Source organism: Narcine bancroftii, chromosome 8 (genome assembly GCF_036971445.1).
Source record: "Narcine bancroftii isolate sNarBan1 chromosome 8, sNarBan1.hap1, whole genome shotgun sequence".
Lineage (NCBI taxonomy): Eukaryota > Metazoa > Chordata > Chondrichthyes > Torpediniformes > Narcinidae > Narcine > Narcine bancroftii.
The window spans coordinates 51,752,781-51,773,681 of NC_091476.1; the positions used below are offsets into that span (position 1 = coordinate 51,752,781).

At 45.7% G+C, this 20,901-nt stretch overlaps 1 protein-coding gene across 17 annotated transcripts in view; it reads left to right on the forward strand.

Annotated features, from left to right (window-relative positions):
• LOC138740690 (muscleblind-like protein 3) overlaps positions 1 to 20,901 on the forward strand; it is a 118,342-nt gene that overhangs the window by 74,324 nt on the left and 23,117 nt on the right. For 5 of the 17 annotated variants that reach the window (XM_069893693.1, XM_069893694.1, XM_069893692.1 and 2 more), the window contains exons 5-9: positions 2,537 to 2,590; positions 6,491 to 6,641; positions 8,117 to 8,155; positions 18,068 to 18,156; positions 18,503 to 18,576. In XM_069893693.1, the coding sequence (XP_069749794.1) occupies positions 2,537 to 2,590; positions 6,491 to 6,641; positions 8,117 to 8,155; positions 18,068 to 18,156; positions 18,503 to 18,559 (390 nt within the window). In that variant the 3' untranslated portion in view covers positions 18,560 to 18,576. Of the gene's footprint in view, positions 1 to 2,536; positions 2,591 to 6,490; positions 6,647 to 8,116; positions 8,156 to 18,067; positions 18,157 to 18,502; positions 18,577 to 20,901 lie in introns of those variants that run through there. The other 12 variants (XM_069893695.1, XM_069893702.1, XM_069893703.1 and 9 more) reach the window with 12 other exon arrangements.

Genomic DNA, 20,901 nt, shown 5'->3' on the forward strand with positions numbered 1-20,901 from the left:
ATATTTAATATTCCCTAAATAATTAGCAAAAGGATCCAAATGTTGTTCAATGTGAAACCAAGAGGCAAGTACAGTGAAACCTTGTTAGAACGTGATTTGTTAATCGGCAGAATTACTTATAACGCGGGTGTCTGTGGACCCCAAACATTGATTTTAGGAGGCCAGGCTAACAGCCACAAACTCAAACATGGGCTCTTATGACTCATTTACATGATGTGTATGTTAATATGTGGAGTTTAAAGGTCTTAAAGGACTTATTACAGAGTTTGAGTCACAGTATTCTATTTCCTGGTTCCTGAATCATGACATAAATGCATCTGTTCCGCGACTCGGCTGTAACGCGGTATGAAATCTTAGACCACCAACTACCGTGTTCTAATGAGGTTTTACTGTACTTAGCATCTTGCACACAGATGCTCAGTGCTAAGGGTGGACTGATCATGGGCAGCATTTGGCCAACTGTGGCATTGAGACATTCCTGGGAATCAGAGGAAATCTCCCCATTTCCAAGAGTCAGCCCGTGGACAGAGGAAGGTGATTGCGAAGTCAGTCGTCCAAACCCCCTGCCTTCACTGCTGGAGTGGTTTAAGCCACTCTCCTAGACCCAGCTATTTCCCACTGCTTCATCAGTGATGCTCCCACCATTGAGGAGGGGGATCATTCACTTCCATCAGAAAAATTTACCAGTGGATGTCTGTCTGTGGACGACATTGCAGGAACCCAGCGCTGTTTGTCCACAAATGATCATCTCCATCAAGAGATGGCGTAGCCTCGTCACAGAGAGACTTTTCATCGCCATTCCAAAGCCCCAACCTCAGAATACTGGCTGTTATACTGACCAGAAACTAAAGTGGGCATATGAAATAAATCCATGGCTGTAAGAGAGAGTCAGCAGCTAGATATAGTAGAGTCACAGAGTGAGCCAGCATAGACACAGGCCCTTCAGCCCACTATATTCCTGCTGACCAAGTTTCCATTGATATTCTTCTTCTTTCTTTGGCTTGGCTTCACGGACGAAGATTTATGGAGGGGGTAAATGTCCATTTAAATCCCATTTAATCCCATTTAAAAGCACCTAATTTACCTTGGTGACTCAAGTGCTCATCTAATTGGTTCTTAAGTGTTGTGATAGTCTGGTTCCACCACTCCCTCAGCAGTGCATTCTGGTTTTCAACCATCCTTTGGGTGAAAAATATCGTCCTCTGATCCCCTTGAAATCGCAAGTGCCTCATCGTAAACCCAGACCCTCTTAGATATTTCTGCCATGGGGAATAGTTACCACTATCTACCCTCATCATTTTGTACGTCTGTCAGATTGCTCTCAGCTTAATCTCCTCCAAGGACAACGAGCCCAGCCTCTCCAATCTCTCCACATAATTGAAACTTTCCCTTCCAGACAATATGCTGGTCAATCTCCTCTGCCCTCTCCACAATGCCATCACATCCTTCTTATAGAGTGGTGATCTAAGCAGCACACCACACTTCCACAAGGCTGAAGTGTGAGAGAGTCTCTCATCCTTGCCTTGATTATGCTCTTTGGTAACACTTGAGAAACTTCACACCGTCCACACGAGGCAGAATATGAAGTTGCTAGCCGCTCTACCTTACACATTTGCGCCCTCTACCATTAGTGGACTTGGACTGCAGTGTGTGTACTGCAAAAGATCGCCAAGTTGCCTTCAATAACTTAACCTGAGTCCACAGCAAGTGCCACCTGCAAGAGCAATAACATCAGGTGTAAGAGAAAATGACCACCTGTAGGTTTTCCTGCTCCATCCTTCTTCACTTGCTCCATCATCCTCACTGGAGTCCACAGCCACTGCCCACCCTCTCCCCCAGCTAACATCGCTGCAGCTGTCCTTCGCAATAAGGAGTGGAGCATTTTAAGGCTCTTTGGGCCTAGATATTCTGCACAAACCAAAACCGTGTCAATGCAATGTTAGCCAATTTTATAGCGAAGTTAATGCTAGTTTTAATTTGGTTTTATCGTGCGAAGTTTTCATCCCCACTGACTGGGTAACATTACATTTCACCTTCCCTAAAGGCAATGAGTGATAACAACCAACTGACATGTTTTGCATATTCACAAGATAATATTATTTGAGGGTGGGATAAAATGTTTGCTCAGTTTCACCTGAAACAAGAGCCCAACGTCACGCCAATAAAATTGGTTGTATATTCTGCCTTAATGTAGAAATGCTTTGACCATTAAGCCCTTCCACACTCAATGCTTTGAAGTGTGCATATTGCATTTTAGTTTCACTTTAAAGATAGATTTCTAATAGCGATTTTAACCTTTGGTGCGGCCATGACCGGTATAGAGACTGTTGTAATTATAACCACTGGAGTAAACACCTTTAGTTATGCATGGTTCTTGTTTTTAAGATGTTGTATAATGCATTCCGATTCTTCTCTTTTTCTCCACCTACCACACTCATTGTTGTCCCTATGGCACACCTCTGCTTGCTGTTTTTGTTAATGCGCTTGAACCCCATTGGTCCATTGCCATCCATGTGCTCGCTGCCTGCTAATTAAGACTCAGCCAGCTGTCAGATCACTGAAGCGACCCCTCGAGTCAACCTTTGACCTGGTACTTGCACCTTTCACCTTCTTGCTTTGCACGGGGCCTTTTTTTTTGTGAACACAATGCTAACATGCATGAAAAATTTTCATTTGCCTGGTGGCGTAATTAACCCTTAAGGACGGTGCAGTTAGAAATTCCTCTCCTCAGAATGTGCAATTAAATATCCTGAGGGTTCAACATGAAGAAAGGTAGCCAAAGGGAAACCTGTTTCTTTAGACTGAGAATCTGGTTACTGCATTACCTCTGTGGGTCTAATTACAATGTGATTCACTTAATGAAGTGAGTGTTAGTGAACATTTACAGAAATTGGTGATTGCTCACGTGTGTGAGTTAGTTCTTTCTAACTTGGGTTGGAGCAACACAGAGCAAAAATCTTCCAAGAAATTGGAATCGGTGCTAGGCAAATTAAGCAGTGCATTAGATAAGGCGACTCTGATCAAAGAGTTAATGCTGTATCTAAAACAGGTTTGACTGTTGTCATGTGATGTTGGCAGTGAAAATGGGATCTTGTTACTTTGCATTAATTCCAACCAATAACATACTAACTTTTAATATAAAATCATAGTGCATTGTATCAACAGCACTGAGGTGCTTTGCCTGAAAGGATAGTGGGATCAGATTCATGATCATTTCTAAAAATGGAATTGGATAAATCTTTGAAAAGAAATCATTTGCAGGGCTATGGGGAGGTGGGTGGTGGGGTGGGGGGGGGGGAGGGGAAGGTGGTGGGGGGGTGAGGTTTAGAGAGATTGGGAAGGCGAAGGAATTGGAACTCTTGGCTATCAAAGGGTCGCCACACATCCTTCTGCTGAGCAGCCTTTTGAAACACTCAGTCAAACCCCAAAAAGTTACAAATTCTCATAAAATGCTGAATGTTTATTGTAGAAATCCACAATTCTTTAACACAGAGCAACAGCCATTACTCAGGTTGCAAGACATTCATGAATCTGAACTGCACAATTCTAACAGGGTGAGTTAAATAAAGGTGTCTTTCCTCTTTTACCCCACTTGCCATAATCACGTGTCATTTCAGTAAATCAGCTACCATTCCATGGGCTGAGAAATTCATCTGCACTGTGCCCAATAAAAATGTGTATGCAGACAAAATTACTCCTAAAGTTAGCCCATTTTAATGTTTATTTTTAAGGATGCCATTGCTGCTTCCTCACCTATCATCTCCTCCCAAATAGCATTCTAAAATTGATCTCAAGTGAGACATACAGCATGCTGCCCTGAGTCATGACTGATCTGGATCCCTCACTGTGTGGCCAGCTCTTCATGGTGTGGAACTCCCAAGGAGTAGCAGCCTAATTCTGCACCTAAGTCTCATAGTCCAAACACAATGTTATTTAGGTGGTCAAGCAAATTTCTCCTGCAGTCACACGCTGAATTCTCTGCCAAGTAGGCTGGCACAGATTAGGGTCAAGGTCATCACATCTTCAGGTGGATTCAGCAGGCTACCCCTTAAAAGTAAGTGGCTATATGGGAAATCCTGCAAAGAGAGATGTGGCTCCTTGTGAGAACTTACAACATCCGAGATGTCAGGTGGTGGGGAGAGAGTGCAAGTTCTTGGGAGTTGTCTATAAATGCCTGCACCCTGAGACCCTTACACTGGAGCCGTTGCTGTGGGAATAGAACTATCACAATCACTAGAAAACAGAAGGCTCCCTGCCTCATCTCTGCAGCTCATTTTGACTTCTTCATTGCATACAATGAGCAGCAAGATGTTTGATGCTCCCCCCATGTTCCCCAGCACGGAGGACCCAGAGAGTGGTGCAATTCCCTTAAAGAACGGCCAAAGTGCCCAGGGTTTGTTCGCTGGGCAACTTCCCCACCCCTTTTCACAAGTGCCCTCATCACTCTTAAGGAGTTAGTGTCACACTCCGAAATCTGACCACACGATCTGACAAGAGAGCTGCAGAGTGGGAGCCTTTCCACTGTTAGAGAGCGTGACTTTGCATTCAGAGCAGGAAAGGGCCTTTGTCTCCATTGAAGAGCTGCTAAACATCCAGGCATTCAAAGAGTGGCCTTACTGCCACCAGATGTCCGCCATGCCCTTCTGCACTCTCTTTGCCAGCTACTTCTGGGCAAAGATGCCCTTTGGTGCTGGGAACCTGCAGAGTGCCCTGTTCTTCAGAAACTGTGCCTCTGGCTGTCCACCACTCAAGACAGCATTGCTGTTATTGCCACTGCTCCTCTGCCACCCTCCACCATCACTGCAGCAATGCACTTGTTTCTTGCCAGCATTCCCCAGTGCCGGAGAAAGAGATGGTTGCAATGTGAGTATGACTCTTTAAGGTCTACTTCCTGATGTCAAAGCTATCCCCACCTTCCCCCCCCCCACCCCAAAATGCTTCTGGACCCTGAAACTGAATGGTGTTACCTGAGGAAGCCCACTTGTACTGTTTTAGAATTGACAAGTCAATGCCATAGAGTTTTAACGTGCACAAACAGGCACTTAAGCCCAATTACTCCATGCTAACCAGTTCGCGTGCCTAAACTGGTCCTATTTGCCTGCGTTCACCCAGTTCCTCTAAACTTTTCCCATTTATGCACCTGTCTAAATGCCTTTTAAATGGCACAGTTGCCTAGGTCACTTCCTCTGGTAACTTGTTCCATATACCCACCACCTCTGGGTACAAAAGGTGCCCCTCAGGTTGCTAAATTTTTCTCCTGTAACCTTAAATCTATGCCCTCTAAATTTGGAATGGCCCACCATGGGGAAAGATTGTGTCTATTTACCCTATCTCTGCCCCATTATCAATCCCACATTTGCCTCATCTATGCACCATTTCTCCTACTGTTCATATTCAAGAACAGAGTAACACATTTTAAAACTGGAAAATTGTCGCAGAAAAATTTCTGGTCCATGGATTTCTGGGAACAGCTGCTTTGTAATAGGCATTTATGTCTTTGCTTTATTTGCTTCCCAACACTTGTGGCTGCTTGTCAGGTTCCCATTGATGCAAACCTTGAATTTTGCTTCCTTCAGCTTTGCGAGGTTGACAAGGGTGTTGATCATGGTTTACAGCAGCCATTCTCATCAGGGGCCAAATAGACCCCTGGGGGCCAGAGCACATTTAAGGGGAGGCACGGACTAAAATCATGAACTATTTTTTATGTCATCAGTAGAAGTGAGGTGGGGGGGGAGAAACAACTAAACAACTGCTTCACAGGGAAAGGGTCCCATAAACTGAGCAGTGTCCTAAGGGGGGCCGTAGCCAAAAAAAAGGTTGAGAATGGCTGGTTTTCAGTAATTGGGCTTTGTGTGGGTAGTGAAGGGAAATACATTTGCATTAATCTTGAAAGCCACTTGTATTTAATTGAACGGAAGATACAAGTACCCAAATCCATGTGGGGGTTTTCGTTCAGGACTGTGATATTTTCAACATTTGTTTTAATGAGGTAAACCATGGGACTTGAAGCCTCCATGACTTTCCTATCCCTCTGCCAAGAACCCTGGCTTATGCTATTATTTTGCATGGCGTATTAAAGTCTTCACAACAATCCGCTGCTAAGCCAGGAGTGGACCACTTTTGTTTTCTCATTTCATAGCTGTGGATCTGCAGCCCACCCAACCTCCCGCATCTAATGCGCGATTAACTTTGACCCGCTCCTCAGTACCAAACGCTGTCACGTGAGTGTGCAGCTTCGCTCCTGGTTCTCAGAAAGCTTCACGCTGCTCTTGCACTCTGCTCACAGTGCCTTTAGTTTGCTTCAGTCACTGTCTTGCGTTTAGCTTTTGCAAGTCACAGGAGAATGGCAGGCCAGTCCTGAGTGTGAGTGAGTGTGTGTGTGTGTGTGTGTGTGTGTGCGTGTGTTTGTTCTGTCTGTCTGCGTATATGCACAGTTTTGGTGCATGCATCATTTATTTTCTACTTGTCTTAATCAATCCCTCATCCCTAGGCCCTCCAGCCTGGTGCTCTGCAACCTTTACCAAAGAGGCCAGCACTTGAAAAAACCAATGGTGCCACCACAGTGTTTAACCCCAGTGTTTTCCACTACCAACAGGCTCTAGCTAATATGCAGTTACAACAACCAACATTCATCCCAACAGGTTAGTCCATTATCACTTGAGCTCTTGAAGCATTCTTTTGTTTGCCTTTTGGAAGCCATAAGATGCCCCCAGTGTTGGGGTTCATTCCAGAAACATGCATTGCCTTTGTGTGTTCGAATGGTTGTAACTTTTAACTATGCTGCCCTCTTATTTAAGATTTTATGGTGAAATAATGTTCTGTTATTATATGCTGCACAGAGAATGAGAAGCTGGAGACACCTGTTGAGTCAGGCAGCATCTATGGGTAGAACTGGTCAGTCAACATTTTAGGTCGGGGCCCTTTATTGAGATGAAAGAGAGTGACATGAAGTCCATCAAGGTGGGAAAGGAGGGGAGGGGGGTGCGGTTAAGAGGTGATAGGCTATCATCAGGAAAGTGAAGGAGGAAAGCAATGTGAGAGAACTTCGCAGAACTCCCTTTGGAGAGAAGAAGTCATAGCCTGAGATTTCACAGTGGAGTAGTTCGGCAGAAGCCACAATAGGTACTGGAATCTTAGGCAAACAATGAAAAACTGGAGGGACTCAGCAGCTGTGTTGGCATTGCCCTACATTTTGTGGTAAGCCAGGTGGGTGGTGCTCGAGGCAAGAGGTTGGGCTCTTCAGGATTATGGCTGCTGGCAGACATTAGGCAAACTTAATTTTCACCGTTCCAAGAGGCTCCAGAACTAATAGGGAACTTCCTGAGGGCTGGGCAGGCTCTCTGATCACCACGGATTCAGGAATGGATTCATTGGGTGCAGGAAGAACCTTCCGACACTCACTGCCTGGGTGTTGCCCACTTACGTGGCTGAGGTCCCACAAGGCGTCCCATGCCCCTCACTCTGGAATACCAAATGCAGGGTCAGAAACATTCAGCTGGTTCTATAATTCAAATATCTTTACGGTCTGTTTGGGCATTGTGATACAATTTTCAGAAAACAAGTTGGATAAAGAAAATGTTGCAGCTATCTTTTGGGGTATATTGTAAAGTTTGCTTTTCAAGTCCCGTTTGCGCTAGATTTGATATTTTAAAGAGTGTTGGATTAGACTTGGCCTGGAATGTAAATGACATGGGACTGCAACAGGATTGTTCTATGCCCTGACTTGTGAGACAAAAAACAGTCCCGAGTCAGTACTCCCAACGAGGTCCGACTTAATTGCCTCACTCTCCTCTGTGAAGCTGCATGTATCTATAAACGTAGGAAGGTAATTAGACCTTGCATCCTCTGGGCAGGAGGCAGGATCATTCTACCGCTATGCTTGCTGAGGTGTCAGCCACTGATTCTTGCTTCACGTCAGCTTCCCAGTAAATTTGATAAGGTTGGCTAGATTGAGGTCCTCCTCAAAACTAAACTCTAACCTTGCATGTGCTGAGGTACTCAACGGAGCGGTGTGAGAATGTGTATGCGTGGGTGCGTGCGCGCGTGCGTGAGCACTAACTGTTTCTAACCAATGTTTTCTTTTGTTTATCCTCTCCATGCTTCACTGCATGGTCAGCAGGCTCAGTGTTGTGCATGACCCCCACTGCAAGTGTTGGTAAGGTTGCAGCTTTTACTCTCTCAAACGTTTTGACTTTTCTTTAACTCCTTCACTTTTGCAATCTGTGCTGTGCGTCTGTGTTTAAAAGTGTTGGCTTCATTCAGTATTTCAATTCATTTATTTCCTCACACAAGAACGTAAGGGACTGAAGCAGCAATAGGGCCATTTAGGTTCTGACTCCCCTTCTGAAATTCAGATGGATAATGGCTGATCTTTTGCCCTCAGCACTGCTTTCCTGCCTTAACCTAATCCAGAAAGAAATAATCAATGCCTAACATGGCTGGTAGAGCGACTGTCTCACAGCACCAGAGACCCAGGCTCAATCTAACCTCCAGTACTGTCTGTATGGAATTTGCACCTTCTCTCGAGGCCAAGTGTGTTTCACTCCAGGTCCCTAAGACTGCAGACTGGTAGGTTCCACAAACACTGTAAAGTGTGTGGGACAGGGGCAGAATCCATGGGAGATTGGGGAGTATAAATGTGGGATTAGCATAAATGGGTGGTTGATGGTCAGTGTGGCCACAATGGGCTGAAGGGCCTGTTTCCATGCTGCGTGACCCCATGGCTAATTACGGTGAGTGGTCAGGAAATCAGTCAAGGTCCACAAAATCTCCCTCAGTGAAATGTACAAGAGGGAGATTGAAGGTTCCATTGTGAAGGCTCATTCACTGGGAACTCGAGTTGATCAATTTAAGCTGTGCTATAAACTTGACTTTATCGAATCTGTGCTCTCATCATTGGGCTCACTGAACTGAGCTTAATGCTGAATCCAGCAACCATCCACTTTTTGGAATTGCAAGATCTGAACAGATGGCTGCAGGGTTAAGATATTAGGAATGTTTACATAGATCAGGTATGTTTTCCCTTGATTATGTTATCTAATTGAGGTATTGCAGCTCAACAAAACATTTGGCTATTGGATACATGAAGGAAAGCTTTTTCCTCTGTTAACAGGATTAAAAACAAGTCATGAAGGGAATTGTTAGGTAAAGGTAAAGGTTCCATTATTTTCATGTAGAACATAACATACATGAAATTTTTTAACCTTTGTCTACTGTAAGGCAGAGAGTCGCCACTTTGTCCAGCGCCCCTCACAGAAACCGACAACTAAGCAGTTCCTCAGGTGAAATGTCTTGCCTTGGTATGCGGGATAATCCCACAATCCACAAAATCTAGAGAGAGCCCACACCAAGACCACCAGGCCTCAAAAAGGTGAAAGCTGACTGCACAATCAGAATTGTTCAGCAAATGTGTTAAAGACCATTTCTGACAACTGTCACAGTCAAGGTCAATGCAGGGGGTCACTTCATTGAGCCAAATGAGAAGTCTGCTGATGCTGGGGTCTATATCGATTCATTGAACTCTCTTCTATTGACCTTTACCTATCCCTCCGTCTCCTTTACTCCAGCTCTCCATTCACGGCGTCATCCCTGTCTCCTGATGAATTCTCACTTTCCCCCTCTTCCTATCCTTCTCCAATTTGGTGCTTTTGCCTGTAGCCTGTCACTCCTGCCCTTCCTTCCCTCCTCCCCCTGCCCTTTCTTCCCTTCTCCCCCTGCCCTTTCTTCCCCCCCTCCCCTGCCCTTTCTTCCCCCCCTCCCCTGCCATTTCTTCCCCCCTACCCCTGCCCTTTCTTCCCCCCTCCCTCAGCCCTTTCTTCCCCCCTCTCCTGCCCTTTCTTCCCTCCTCCCCTACCCTTTCTTTCCTCCTCCCCTGCCCTTTCTTCCCTCCTTCCCCTGCCCTTTCTCCCTCCTCCCCTGCCCTTTCTCTCCCCTCCCCTTTATCTCTCCTCCCCTGCCCTTTCTTCCCCTCCCCCTGCCCTTTCTCCCCTTCCCCTGCCATTTCTTCCCTCCTCCCCCTGCCTTTTCTTCCCCTCCTCCCCCTGCCCTTTCTTCCCCCTCCCCTGCCCTTTCTCCCCTCCTCCCCTGCCCTTTCTCTCCCTCCCCCTCCCCTTTCTCCCCACTCCCCCTGCCCTTTCTCCCCCTCCCCCTGCCCTTTCTCCCCCTCCCCCTGCCCTTTCTTCCCCCTCCCCCTGCCTTCTCCCCCTCCCCTGCCCTTTCTTCCCTCCTCCCCCTGCCTTTTCTTCCCCCCTCCCCTGCCCTTTCTTCCCCCCTCCCCTGCCCTTTCTTCCCCCCTCCTCCTGCCCTTTCTTCCCCCCTCCCCCTGCCCTTTCTCCCCTCCTCCCCTGCCCTTTCTTCCCCCTCCCCCTCCCCTTTCTCCCCACTCCCCCTGCCCTTTCTCCCCCTCCCCTGCCCTTTCTCCCCCTCCCCTGCCCTTTCTCCCCCTTCCCCCTGCCCTTTCTTCCCCCCTCCCTCTGCCTTTTCTCCCCTCTTCCCCCTGCCCTTTCTCCCCTCCTCCACCTGCCCTTTCTCCCCTTCTCCACCTGCCCTTTCTCCCCTCCTCCCTCTGCCCTTTCTAACCCCCTCCCCCGCCCTTTGTATTCAGGCATCCCCCTGCTTTTTACTCCTACTTTGAAGACTGGCTCAGACCCAAAATGTTGATGATATCTTTACCTCTGTTGGACACAGCATGGCCTGCTGAGCCCCTCCAGCATTTTTGTGTTTATAATACAATCGCAGCCTCTGCCAACTTTTCTGTTTCACTCCAGATCGTCCTTGCATGATGCAATTCTTGCTATTCTCCTATTTGGTGCAAGCTTGTGGCCATTTAGATACACAAGATTTGGTCTATGATGTTTGGTGGCAGGTTTGAGTTCTTGGCCCAATGATTAGGGAAGATATTTGAAGGTTTGCCTGTAACCTTGACAATGGGAAAGAAACTCTTTCGAATCTCCCCTTGGTGACTCTCAAATTCTTCACCTTCTCCCATGTTTATTTTTCATTGTGGGAGGCTAATCGGCCCATCGAGGCTATTGGTAGCTCCCATTCTCATTCTCCCACTTATTTGACTGAAAAGTATACTTCTCACATGTCAAAAACTCACCTCCAATTCTCCCGTCACCCTTCCATGCACTTTGTGTGGCCAAATCTCCGCACTTTGTGAATGAGGCCCAACAGGGTTACCCGGTGGCGCACAGGGTCGAGCCACTGTCTCCCAGCACCGGTGACCCGGGTTCAACCCCGAGGGAAACTCATAGGGAAAACGTGCAAACTCCACATGCGGACCACACCCAGGGACGGATTGAACCGAGGTTACTGGAGCTGTGAAGCAGAGGCTTCTAGTAGATGCACTGCTCTGCTGCCCGAACCTCACTGCTCTGCCACCTTTGGAGATTCAGCACTAGTTGGTTATAATTACTAGTTATAGTTTTACTATATTCTTAGTTCCACCACTATTGATAATCAGCCATCTACTGTAATTACTGTAATTATACCAGCATCTTGAGTGTACGTGGGAGGTGCAAGTACATGTGTGAACCAGAGCAACGTAGGACGCTTCAGCAAAGAAACAGACCCTTCTAGTCTGTGCCAAACTATTAACCTGCCTAGTCCCACTGACCTGCATCTGGACCACAGCCCTCCATACCTCCCTCATCCATGTACCTGTCCAAATTTTTCTTAAATGTCAAAATCAAGCCCACATTAACCAAACCAGTTGGTAGCTCATTGCACACTCCCACCCCTCTCTGCATGAAGAGGTTCCCTTTAAACTTTTCTCCTTTCACTCTTAGTGAAACACAAAAGTCTGCAGACGCTGTGATTGTAGTAAAAATACACTGAATTTCTGGAGGAACTCAGCTGATCTTGCAAGTCTATAGGAAATAAAGATATATTGCTGACGTTTCAGGCCTGAACCCTTCAAGGAATAAGCAATTTTTTTTTAAACAGGAAATCTCAGAATAGAGACAGTGCTGGCTGGAGGAGAAGTCCAGACCAACAAAAGGTGTTAATTGGATATGGACTGGAGGAAAGGAGACGGAGGGAAAGGTGACGGGGAAGGAGGGTTTAATGAAAGCCAGAGAAGTTGATGTTAATGCCATCTGGTTGGAGGGTGCCCAGACTGAATATGAAGTGTTGTTCCTCCAATTTATGGGTGGTCTCAGTCTGACAGTACATGAGACTATGGACAGACAAGTCATCAAGAGAAAGGGATGGGAAATTGAAATGAGTGGGGTATAGAGCCAAAACTATCCTCTAGTTTTTATTTCACCTAACCTCAGTGGAAAAAAACATGCTTGCATGTTGCATCTATCTATTCACATCAAGATTTTTGATTCCACTGTCAAATCTCCCCTCAGGGGACTTTATCCAGGGGTCAGGGGATAAAGTCCTAACCTGTTTAATCTTTTCCTGTAACTCAGTTCCTGAAATCCGGGCAACATCCTAGTAAATCTTCTCTGCACTCTTTCTACCTTATTGATATCTTTCCTGTAGTTAGGTGACCTAAACTGCACACAATTTTCCAAATTTTGCCTCACCAATGTCTTATACAACTTCACATAACATCCCAACTCCGAAATTCAATACTGTGATTTGTGAAGGGTAATGTATCAAAAACTCTATTTACAACCCTATCCGTCTGTGATGCCACTTTCAGGAAATTGTGTATCTGTACTTCCAGATCCCTCTGTTCCATCGCACTCCTCAGTGCCCTACTGTTTTCTGACTATGTTCTACGTTGGTTTGTCCTTCCAAGGTGCAACACCTGACATTTGTCTGTATTAAATTCCATTTGCCATCTTGCATCCCATTTTTCCAACTCGTCCCGATCTCTCTGCAAGCTTTGAAAGCCTTCCTCACTGTCCACTGCACCTCTATTCTCTGCCTCATTTGCAAACTTGCTGATCCAATTTACCACATTATCATCCAGACCATTTATATAGATAACAAACAACAATGGACCCAGCACCAATCCTGAGGCACACCACTAGTACCAGGCCTCCAGTCTGAGAGGTAATTATCCAGCACCAATCTCTAGCCTCTCCCGTATAGCCAATGTGTAATCCAGTTTACTACCTCATCATGAACACCGAGTGACTGAACGTTCTTGACTAAGCTCCCATGCAGAGCTTTGTCAAAGGCCATGCAGATAACATTCAGGGCCTTCATCAAAATTCCTGATAAACTCCTTGAAAAATAAGATGGGTTAAACATGACCTACTATGCACAAAGCCATGTTGACCATCTCTATCAGTCCATGTCTATCCAAATATTTGTACATCCAATTCTTAGAACACCTTCCAATCACTGGCCTATAATTTCCCAGGTTATTTTTGACACCTTTTTTAAACAACAGAAGATCGTGAGCTAGCCTCGGGCCTATTTCGGATAAACGATTTTTTAAAAAACTGCCCAGTAGCAACAGTATCATTAAAATAATGTTTAATTCGTATCAAAAAAATGCTGGTCACTGCTGATCACCGACACTTCCCCACCGAGGCCCCGCTGCCACAAGGAGCCTGAGGCCCCACTGCTGCCAGGAGCCCGAGTTTCCCTGCTGCCACTGGGAGCCCAAGGTCCCCATTGCTGCCGGAAGCCCAAGGTCTCGGGTCAGTTCAGCTCTGAAAATTTTTCAGATAAATTCCTGATTGCTTGGGATATCCTCATTTATCCAAATTTTTAAAAAATTTTGGATAATTGAGTATTTTGGAGAATCCAATTTCAGATAATTGGAGTTTAACTGTATATAACAGCATTGGTTTGCCACAGGTTAGAAGAAAATAAAGAATACACTCGGTCCTTTCAGCGCACCATGAAGTCAAATTCCTTTATTATTCACTAGACACAACATTGCATTCTTCAACTCCCCAAACGCCAACCCGCTAAATTGATCTGACCCTCTCATGGGCTCACCGTCACACGGGTGATCCTGACTTTTCTCCTGACAAGGGTAAGTATGCGACTGGAACAGATATATTTGCCAGGGCCCCTGCAATTTCTGCACTAACCTCTCTCAAGGTCTGACAGAGTTACCTTGTCAAGCCCTGGGGATTTATCTAGCTTTACTTGCCTTAAGATAGCAAGCACCTCCTCCTCTTTAATCTGTATAGGTTTCTTGACCTCGTTGCTTGTTTGTCTCACTCCTTGTAGACCCTGTGCCAGTTTCCTGAATAAATAAAGATGCAAAAGATCTTCCCCCAGATCATTTGGCTCCTTAGGTAGTCGACCACTCTGATCTTCAAGAGGACCAATTTTGTTGTTACTCTCCTTTTGCCTTTAATATACCCATCGAAGCCCTTAGTGACCTTTTTGGCCAAAGCCACCTCCTGTCCTCTTTAAGCCTTCTTGATTTCTTGGGTTTTTTTCCCTGTATGTTTTATATTCCTCAACTATCTCTTTTTCCCCCTTGTTGCCCATACCTGATATACACCTCTCTCTCTTCTTCTTACCCACTTTTGCCTTTAATCCTGACAGGAACATACACCCTCTGTACTCTTAAAACAGTGGTGCCTATGAAACAGATCTTTCCCAATAACCTAGGGCATTTCAGAGACAGCATGGGGAATCGGCCCTGCTGAGACCATACCAACCACCAGTCATCCAGATATGGGTAAATGAGACCGGTATAGATGGACACTCGATACGATAGTCAGTATCGACATAAAGGGCCAAAGAGTCTGCATCTGTGCTGTGTGAGTGGGAAATGGCAGCATGAAAATGGTGACTGATAAGAGACAAAATATCAAGTGGAGTTTGAACGGGAGGTCAGGAGTCTTCGTATCTAACGCTCCCTACAGCGGGGAGGGGCAGGATGAAGAATCCAAACAGGCGTGACTTCTGCAGACTAGATGTGTGGCTGAGCACCCTTGATTGGGATTGGCACCTGCCCCTCTGATTCCACTCTTGCTGGATGTGCGCACCTGTGATCTGACACCAAAGTTGCTGGCTCAGTTCAGATATAATCTTGAGCTCAGTGCACATATCATTCCACCTACTTGCCCGTGATTTCAGTACCCAGATCAGCACTTGGCAATGGTCCTGTTCAGTTCCATCGAATGAGGAGCAATTTCAACTGTTCCCATCAGGAATATGACCTGGTTAGTGATGGCACTTCGTTTTATCTCCTCTGATAGTGTACTGAGCATGGTGTAGAGATGAACATGGCCCACCCTCATCTCACGTGTTCTCCTCTGCACCATGAAGCTCTGCACTGGAATGAGAGCCGTTTCTGTGACACAGTCACAGTGCCATTCAATGTGGAAATAAATCCTTCAGTTCACTATCAGCCACCCATTCATATTATCATATTTTATTCTCCCTGTAATCCCATTAACATCAACCCACCCCCAAGATTCAACCAGATACTAGGAGACACTTTACACTGGACAATTAACCCACCAGCCGGCTGTCTTTGGGATGTGGGATCACCGGGGTGAGAGACCCATGCGGTCATGTCCGCACGACACAGACAGCGCCCGAGGTCAGGATTGAACCCAGGGTCTCTAGATGCAGTTCAGGAATGTGCTTGGATATCCAGCACAGTGGAGCTGATGCAACCCCGCTAAAGGGCAATATATATTTCCAAGTTACATTGGTGGGTGACCTGTTGGGGAGAGGTGTGGAGGCTTGCAAGGATCAGTGTTCTGATGCACCCGCTGTTCTTGTCCAGCTGTGTTCTGGAGAATTTGGTAGAAACTCTTCCCCCACTGAAGCAAGTGGCCGTGTGGAATTTGGGGAGAGTGTTCATGGAAACGGACATGGCAAACAGGCAGAGAACCTTCACGTGCAGGAAAGGCAGGGAGCTCAGGAGATGCAGATGTTCCGTGACCTGCTTGGATATCTATGTGTGGGTGAGGGGGTCCGTGTGTGGGGGGGATCAGTGTGAAGGTGGATCAGTGCAAGGGGGGGATCAGTGTGGAGGAGGGATCAATGTAGAGGGGGAAATCTGTGAGGGGGGATCAGTATGGAGGAGGGAAATCAGTGTGGAGGGTGGTCAGAGTGAGGGGGTCATTGTGGAGGGGAGATCAAGTGGAGGGGGATCAGTGTCAGATGGGATCAGTGTGAAGGTGGAAGTGCAAGGGGGGGATCAGTGTGGAGGGGGGTCAGTGTGAGGGGGGATCAGTGTGGAGGGGGGATCTGAGGGGGATCAGTATGAAGGAGGGATGAATGTGGAGGAGGGAGATCATTGCGGAGGGGGATCAGTGAGGAGGAGGTTCAGTATGGAGGGCGGTTAGTGGGGGAATTAGCGTGGAGGGGGGATCAGCGTGGAGGGAGATCAGTGCGGGTGAAGGTTCAGTACGGAGGGGGGATCAGTATCGGGGGGATCATTGCGAGGAGGGGGATCAGTACGGGGGGTATCAGCACAGGTAGGGAACATCACTGGGGGTTCTGTGTGGATGGGGAACATTATGAAGGGGAGATTAGTGTGGAGGGGATCACTGGAGGAGAGGTTCAGTGTGGAGTGGGATCAGTGTTGTGGGGGTGTGGGGGGGTGATGCTCAGTGGAAACTGCACAGGGTAGAGCATGGATTTGTAAATTCAGGTGAACAGAAAATTATTCTGAAAGTAAAACAACTACAGATGGTGAAAGGTCAAAATGCAAACAGAAGATACTGGAAGTCCCCATCAGATCAGGCAGCATTCCTCGGTAGGGAAAAACAAGAAGCATTTCAGGTTCGTGATTTAATGTCATCTTAATCTGATTTTCTGATTCACAAATGCCTTGACTATTTCCACTCGCTGTTTTTATTCCAAAGTAATTCTGTTCATCTTGAACAGCACCACAAAGAAAGCGGTTTGCATTTGCATCACAATTTTCACACAATAATGTATTTACGGGGGTATTGACAGGGATATAGGAACGGCACCCAATGTTCTGTTCGAAGTGGGTGCTGTATGTAGTGGGGCTGGGGCTTGCAAAGTGAGAAATATGGAGAGGAAAAGCCAGAGTCTTGTGCCCAACGATAGACGGTGCAGCTCCCACAAGAAGGCAAGATGAAGAATGTTGACCTTGCATTGAATGAGGCTTGATTGTGTGTTTTGTCCAAGGTGGGCTTCTGTATGAGTGTGTGTGGAGAAGCATGTTTTTGAAAATGTAGGTGTGATTGTCCATGTGGGCATGTGTATATACAACTGTATGGTTGTGCATATGTGTGTGTATTTCTGTGTTTTTCTCTGTATCTGCATGTTTTAGTGTGTGTCCAGGTGTTTTGGTTATGTGTATGTTTGTGTGTGTAATTTTTATTTCTGCTTGTATTCATTTTGCTTGTATGTGTGGTGTGTGTGTTTCTTTGTGGATATCTACTGAATGTCTGCATGCAAGGAACAAGGGCAGTAAATAGAATAGCTTTATTATTCTCTAATCTGAGATCTATGGTTGTTTTGTATGTGTGTATGTTCAATGTGATTTTTCATGTGTGTGTGTGTGTGTATGCGCATGTGTGCTTGTGTGTGTGTGTGTGTGTGTGTGTGTGTGTGTATACAAGAGATAAAGAGAAAACAGGTTGGTGTAGACATTCTCTGACCTTCCATTGTTCTAATTTAGGATCTGGCAAAAATGGAACTAAATAGGCCCCTTTGTTTTGTAAGCAAACCCATTTCTCCCTTGCCTGTCCTGTGTTTAGTTCTGATGCATGTCCAGTGAATTGATTTTTAAACAGAACTGCCAAAGTGGATCTTTAATTATATTTAAATAATTTTAGACAGAATTTTTTCTCAATATACATGTTAAATACATTGCTTCAAAGTCTGTGTTTTATTTTATATAGTTGCACAAATGCATCATTATGTGCCTGATAATGTACAAAGTCTTTTAGAGTGTTTTAAGTTCTCTTTAATTATGATTGTAATAAGCTTTCTCTTTTTTTTTCTCTTCTGTTTTTGTTATTTCTTTCAATGCTGTCTTGCTATTTGCACCATGATTGCATGCTGGTATCACCCTTCATGATGATGTCACATGGCTTGTTGCTGTGATACCTGCCACGCCTGCAATCCACACCACATGTTGCCATGGTCACCATAACGCTACACCCTTCCCGTTTGTTGCTTCCATGGTGTCCCCTACTGAAAGTACCCATGATGCACGGCGCTACGCCCACCACTGTGTCTGCAACAACAACACCTGCCACCAACGTTCCCTTCGCAGCAACAGCCAATCAGGTTTGGCTCTTTAAATAGCTTTTATTTGACATTTCTTGCTCCAAGTGAGTTGTTGCATTAAAATCAGCGCAGATCTCAGAGTATTTCTGTTTGCAAAGTTTAAGTCAAGGAAAGTTGTCTTAAGTCGAGTATTCTTTGATCGCAACTTCAGTCTGTGTTACAATCTGGATGTAGCTTTGCATAATTCTAATGACATTATTTTCCCCTTGTTTTAAAACCGTCAGTTAATTCATTCACTGCATGCGGCTATTTATGTAATGTCAGTGCTAGGATGTGAAGATAATTCTGTTTAGGATAAGTTGTTTTTGAAAGACCAAATTTTAATTTTAAATCTTTTCTACCTTAGATGCCCATCTTATCAATCGATGAACTCAGTAGCAGCATGTTTGTTACACAGATGTAGACCTTACAAATAGAACAGTAAGTTTCCTTCAATTACTAATCTGGCTACTTAGAGCTGCCAATGTTTAAAAATGATCGTTTTATTCTTTCTGATGGAAACCAAGTAATTTATTACTTGAGAATTTGTGTCACAATGGTCCATTCTGGGACTCGCCTTTAAATCCTTTTTAAACACGGGATCTGGTATGTCAACCTGTTGCATGTAGTTGATATTTTTAATTGGCTGATACCATTTCATTGCTAGGCATGAATTATAAGGATGTGAGGTACACTGTTCTGAAGTAATTCTGTCGATTGTGCTTTGACCACACAGAGGTACGATCACATTCTGCAAAAACCAGTCCCCGGGTACTCTGATTTCCCTCTATGCATGTTGGTATAAATTGCTTCTGGTGTGGGTGGTGTGCAGGAGAATTGGAGGCAGTTGATTGCCCTGTGAGAGAGAAGATGTTGCATTAAAAGAAGTGGAGGAAATGGGACTGAGAGAGACAATGATTCCATTAACCTCCCAACCCCATAACTCAACTCTCATCGAAGGATACCACAACCAGGATTCTCCACTCACTATGACAGACCCCTTCTTCCTCCTCCTGGACACCTCGTTCTAGTCTTCTACCTGCTCTGGACCTTTACATTTCCAACTGCCACCAACACATCAACTACGTTGACTTCATTACTCCCCTCACTCGTTTCAATCTCACTCTTTTGGAACACCTGGCCCTCCACTCTCTATGCACTAATCCCAAACTCACCACCAAACCCACAGGCAGGTGTGGCACTATTATGGTCTGTTGCACTGACCTCTATCTGATTGAAGCCAGACGACAATTCTCAGACATCTCCTCTTACTTACCCCTCCACCAGGACCCCATGGAAACTCATCAAATCTCAGACATCTCCTCTTACTTACCCCTCCACCAGGACCCCATGGAAACTCATCAAATCTCAGACATCTCCTCTTACTTAAGAAATAGGAAACAAAGGGTTGGGGTAAGCGGGTCTTTTTCAGGATGGCAGGATGTGACGAGTGGAGTGCCGCAGGGATCGGTATTGGGTCCTCGGTTGTTTGTAATTTATGTAAATGATTTGGATGAGGGGATTATTAATAATTTGAGCAAATTTGCAGATGACACGAAACTGGGTGGCGGTGTGGGGTGTGAGGAGGATGTCAGGAAAATGCAGAGGGACTTGGACAGGTTAGGGGAGTGGGCTGCTGAATGGAAGATGACGTTCAATGTAAGCAAATGTGAGGTTATCCATTTTGGGGGCAATAATAGGAAAGCTGAGTATTATTTAAATGGAGACAAGCTAGGGAGTGGGGAGGAGCAAATGGATCTGGGAGTACTTGTTCACCAGTCACTGAAGACTAGCATGCAGGTTCAGAAAGCTGTGAAGAAGGCTAATAGCATGTTGGCTTTCATAAAGAGGGGATTGGAGTATAGGAACAGAGACGCCCTTCTGCAGTTGTACAGGGCCCTGGTGAGATCCCACCTGGAGTATTGCGTCCAGTTCTGGTCTCCAATTTTGAGGAAGGACATACTAGCTATAGAGGGTGTGCAGCGCAGATTTACAAGGTTGGTTCCAGGGATGGCGGGGTTGACATATGCTGAAAGGCTAGAAAAACTGGACTTGTATCCGATGGAGTTTAGAAGGATGAGGGGGACATGATTGAGGTATATAAAATTATCAGGGGGATAGACAGGGTGAAGTCGGATTACTTGTTCCCAATGATGGGGGAGACGAGGACGAGAGGGCATAGTTTAAGAATACAGGGTAGGCCCTTTAGGACAGAGATGAGAAAACATTTTTTTACCCAGAGAAATGTGAATCTGTGGAATGCTCTGCCACAGAGGGTGGTAGAGGCAGATTCACTGATTATGTTCAAAAGAGAGTTAGATAAGACTCTAGTGGGCAAAGGAGTTAAGGGTTATGGGGATAAGGCTGGAAAGGGGTACTGATGGTAGTGATCAGCCATGATCTGTAAAATGGCGGTGCTGGCTTGACGGGCCGAAGGGCCTACTCCAGCTCCTATTGTCTATTGTCTATTATTGTCCTCCACCAGGACCCCATAGAAACTCATCAAACCACTGTATCGTGTACTATCTTGGAACTCATTGCTTACAGTTATCTCACTAGCACAGCCTCCAAACTTATTGTTTCTCAACCCTGTACCACCCGTTTCTACCTCCTACCCAAGATCCACAAACTTAATTGTTCCAACACACCGCATACTCCTGCCCCATTGAATTAGTCTCCACTTACCTTAACTCTGTTTTGTCCCCTCTGGTCCATTCACGCCCCACCTACATCTGGGACACTCCACACGTCTTCTTATCACTTCAA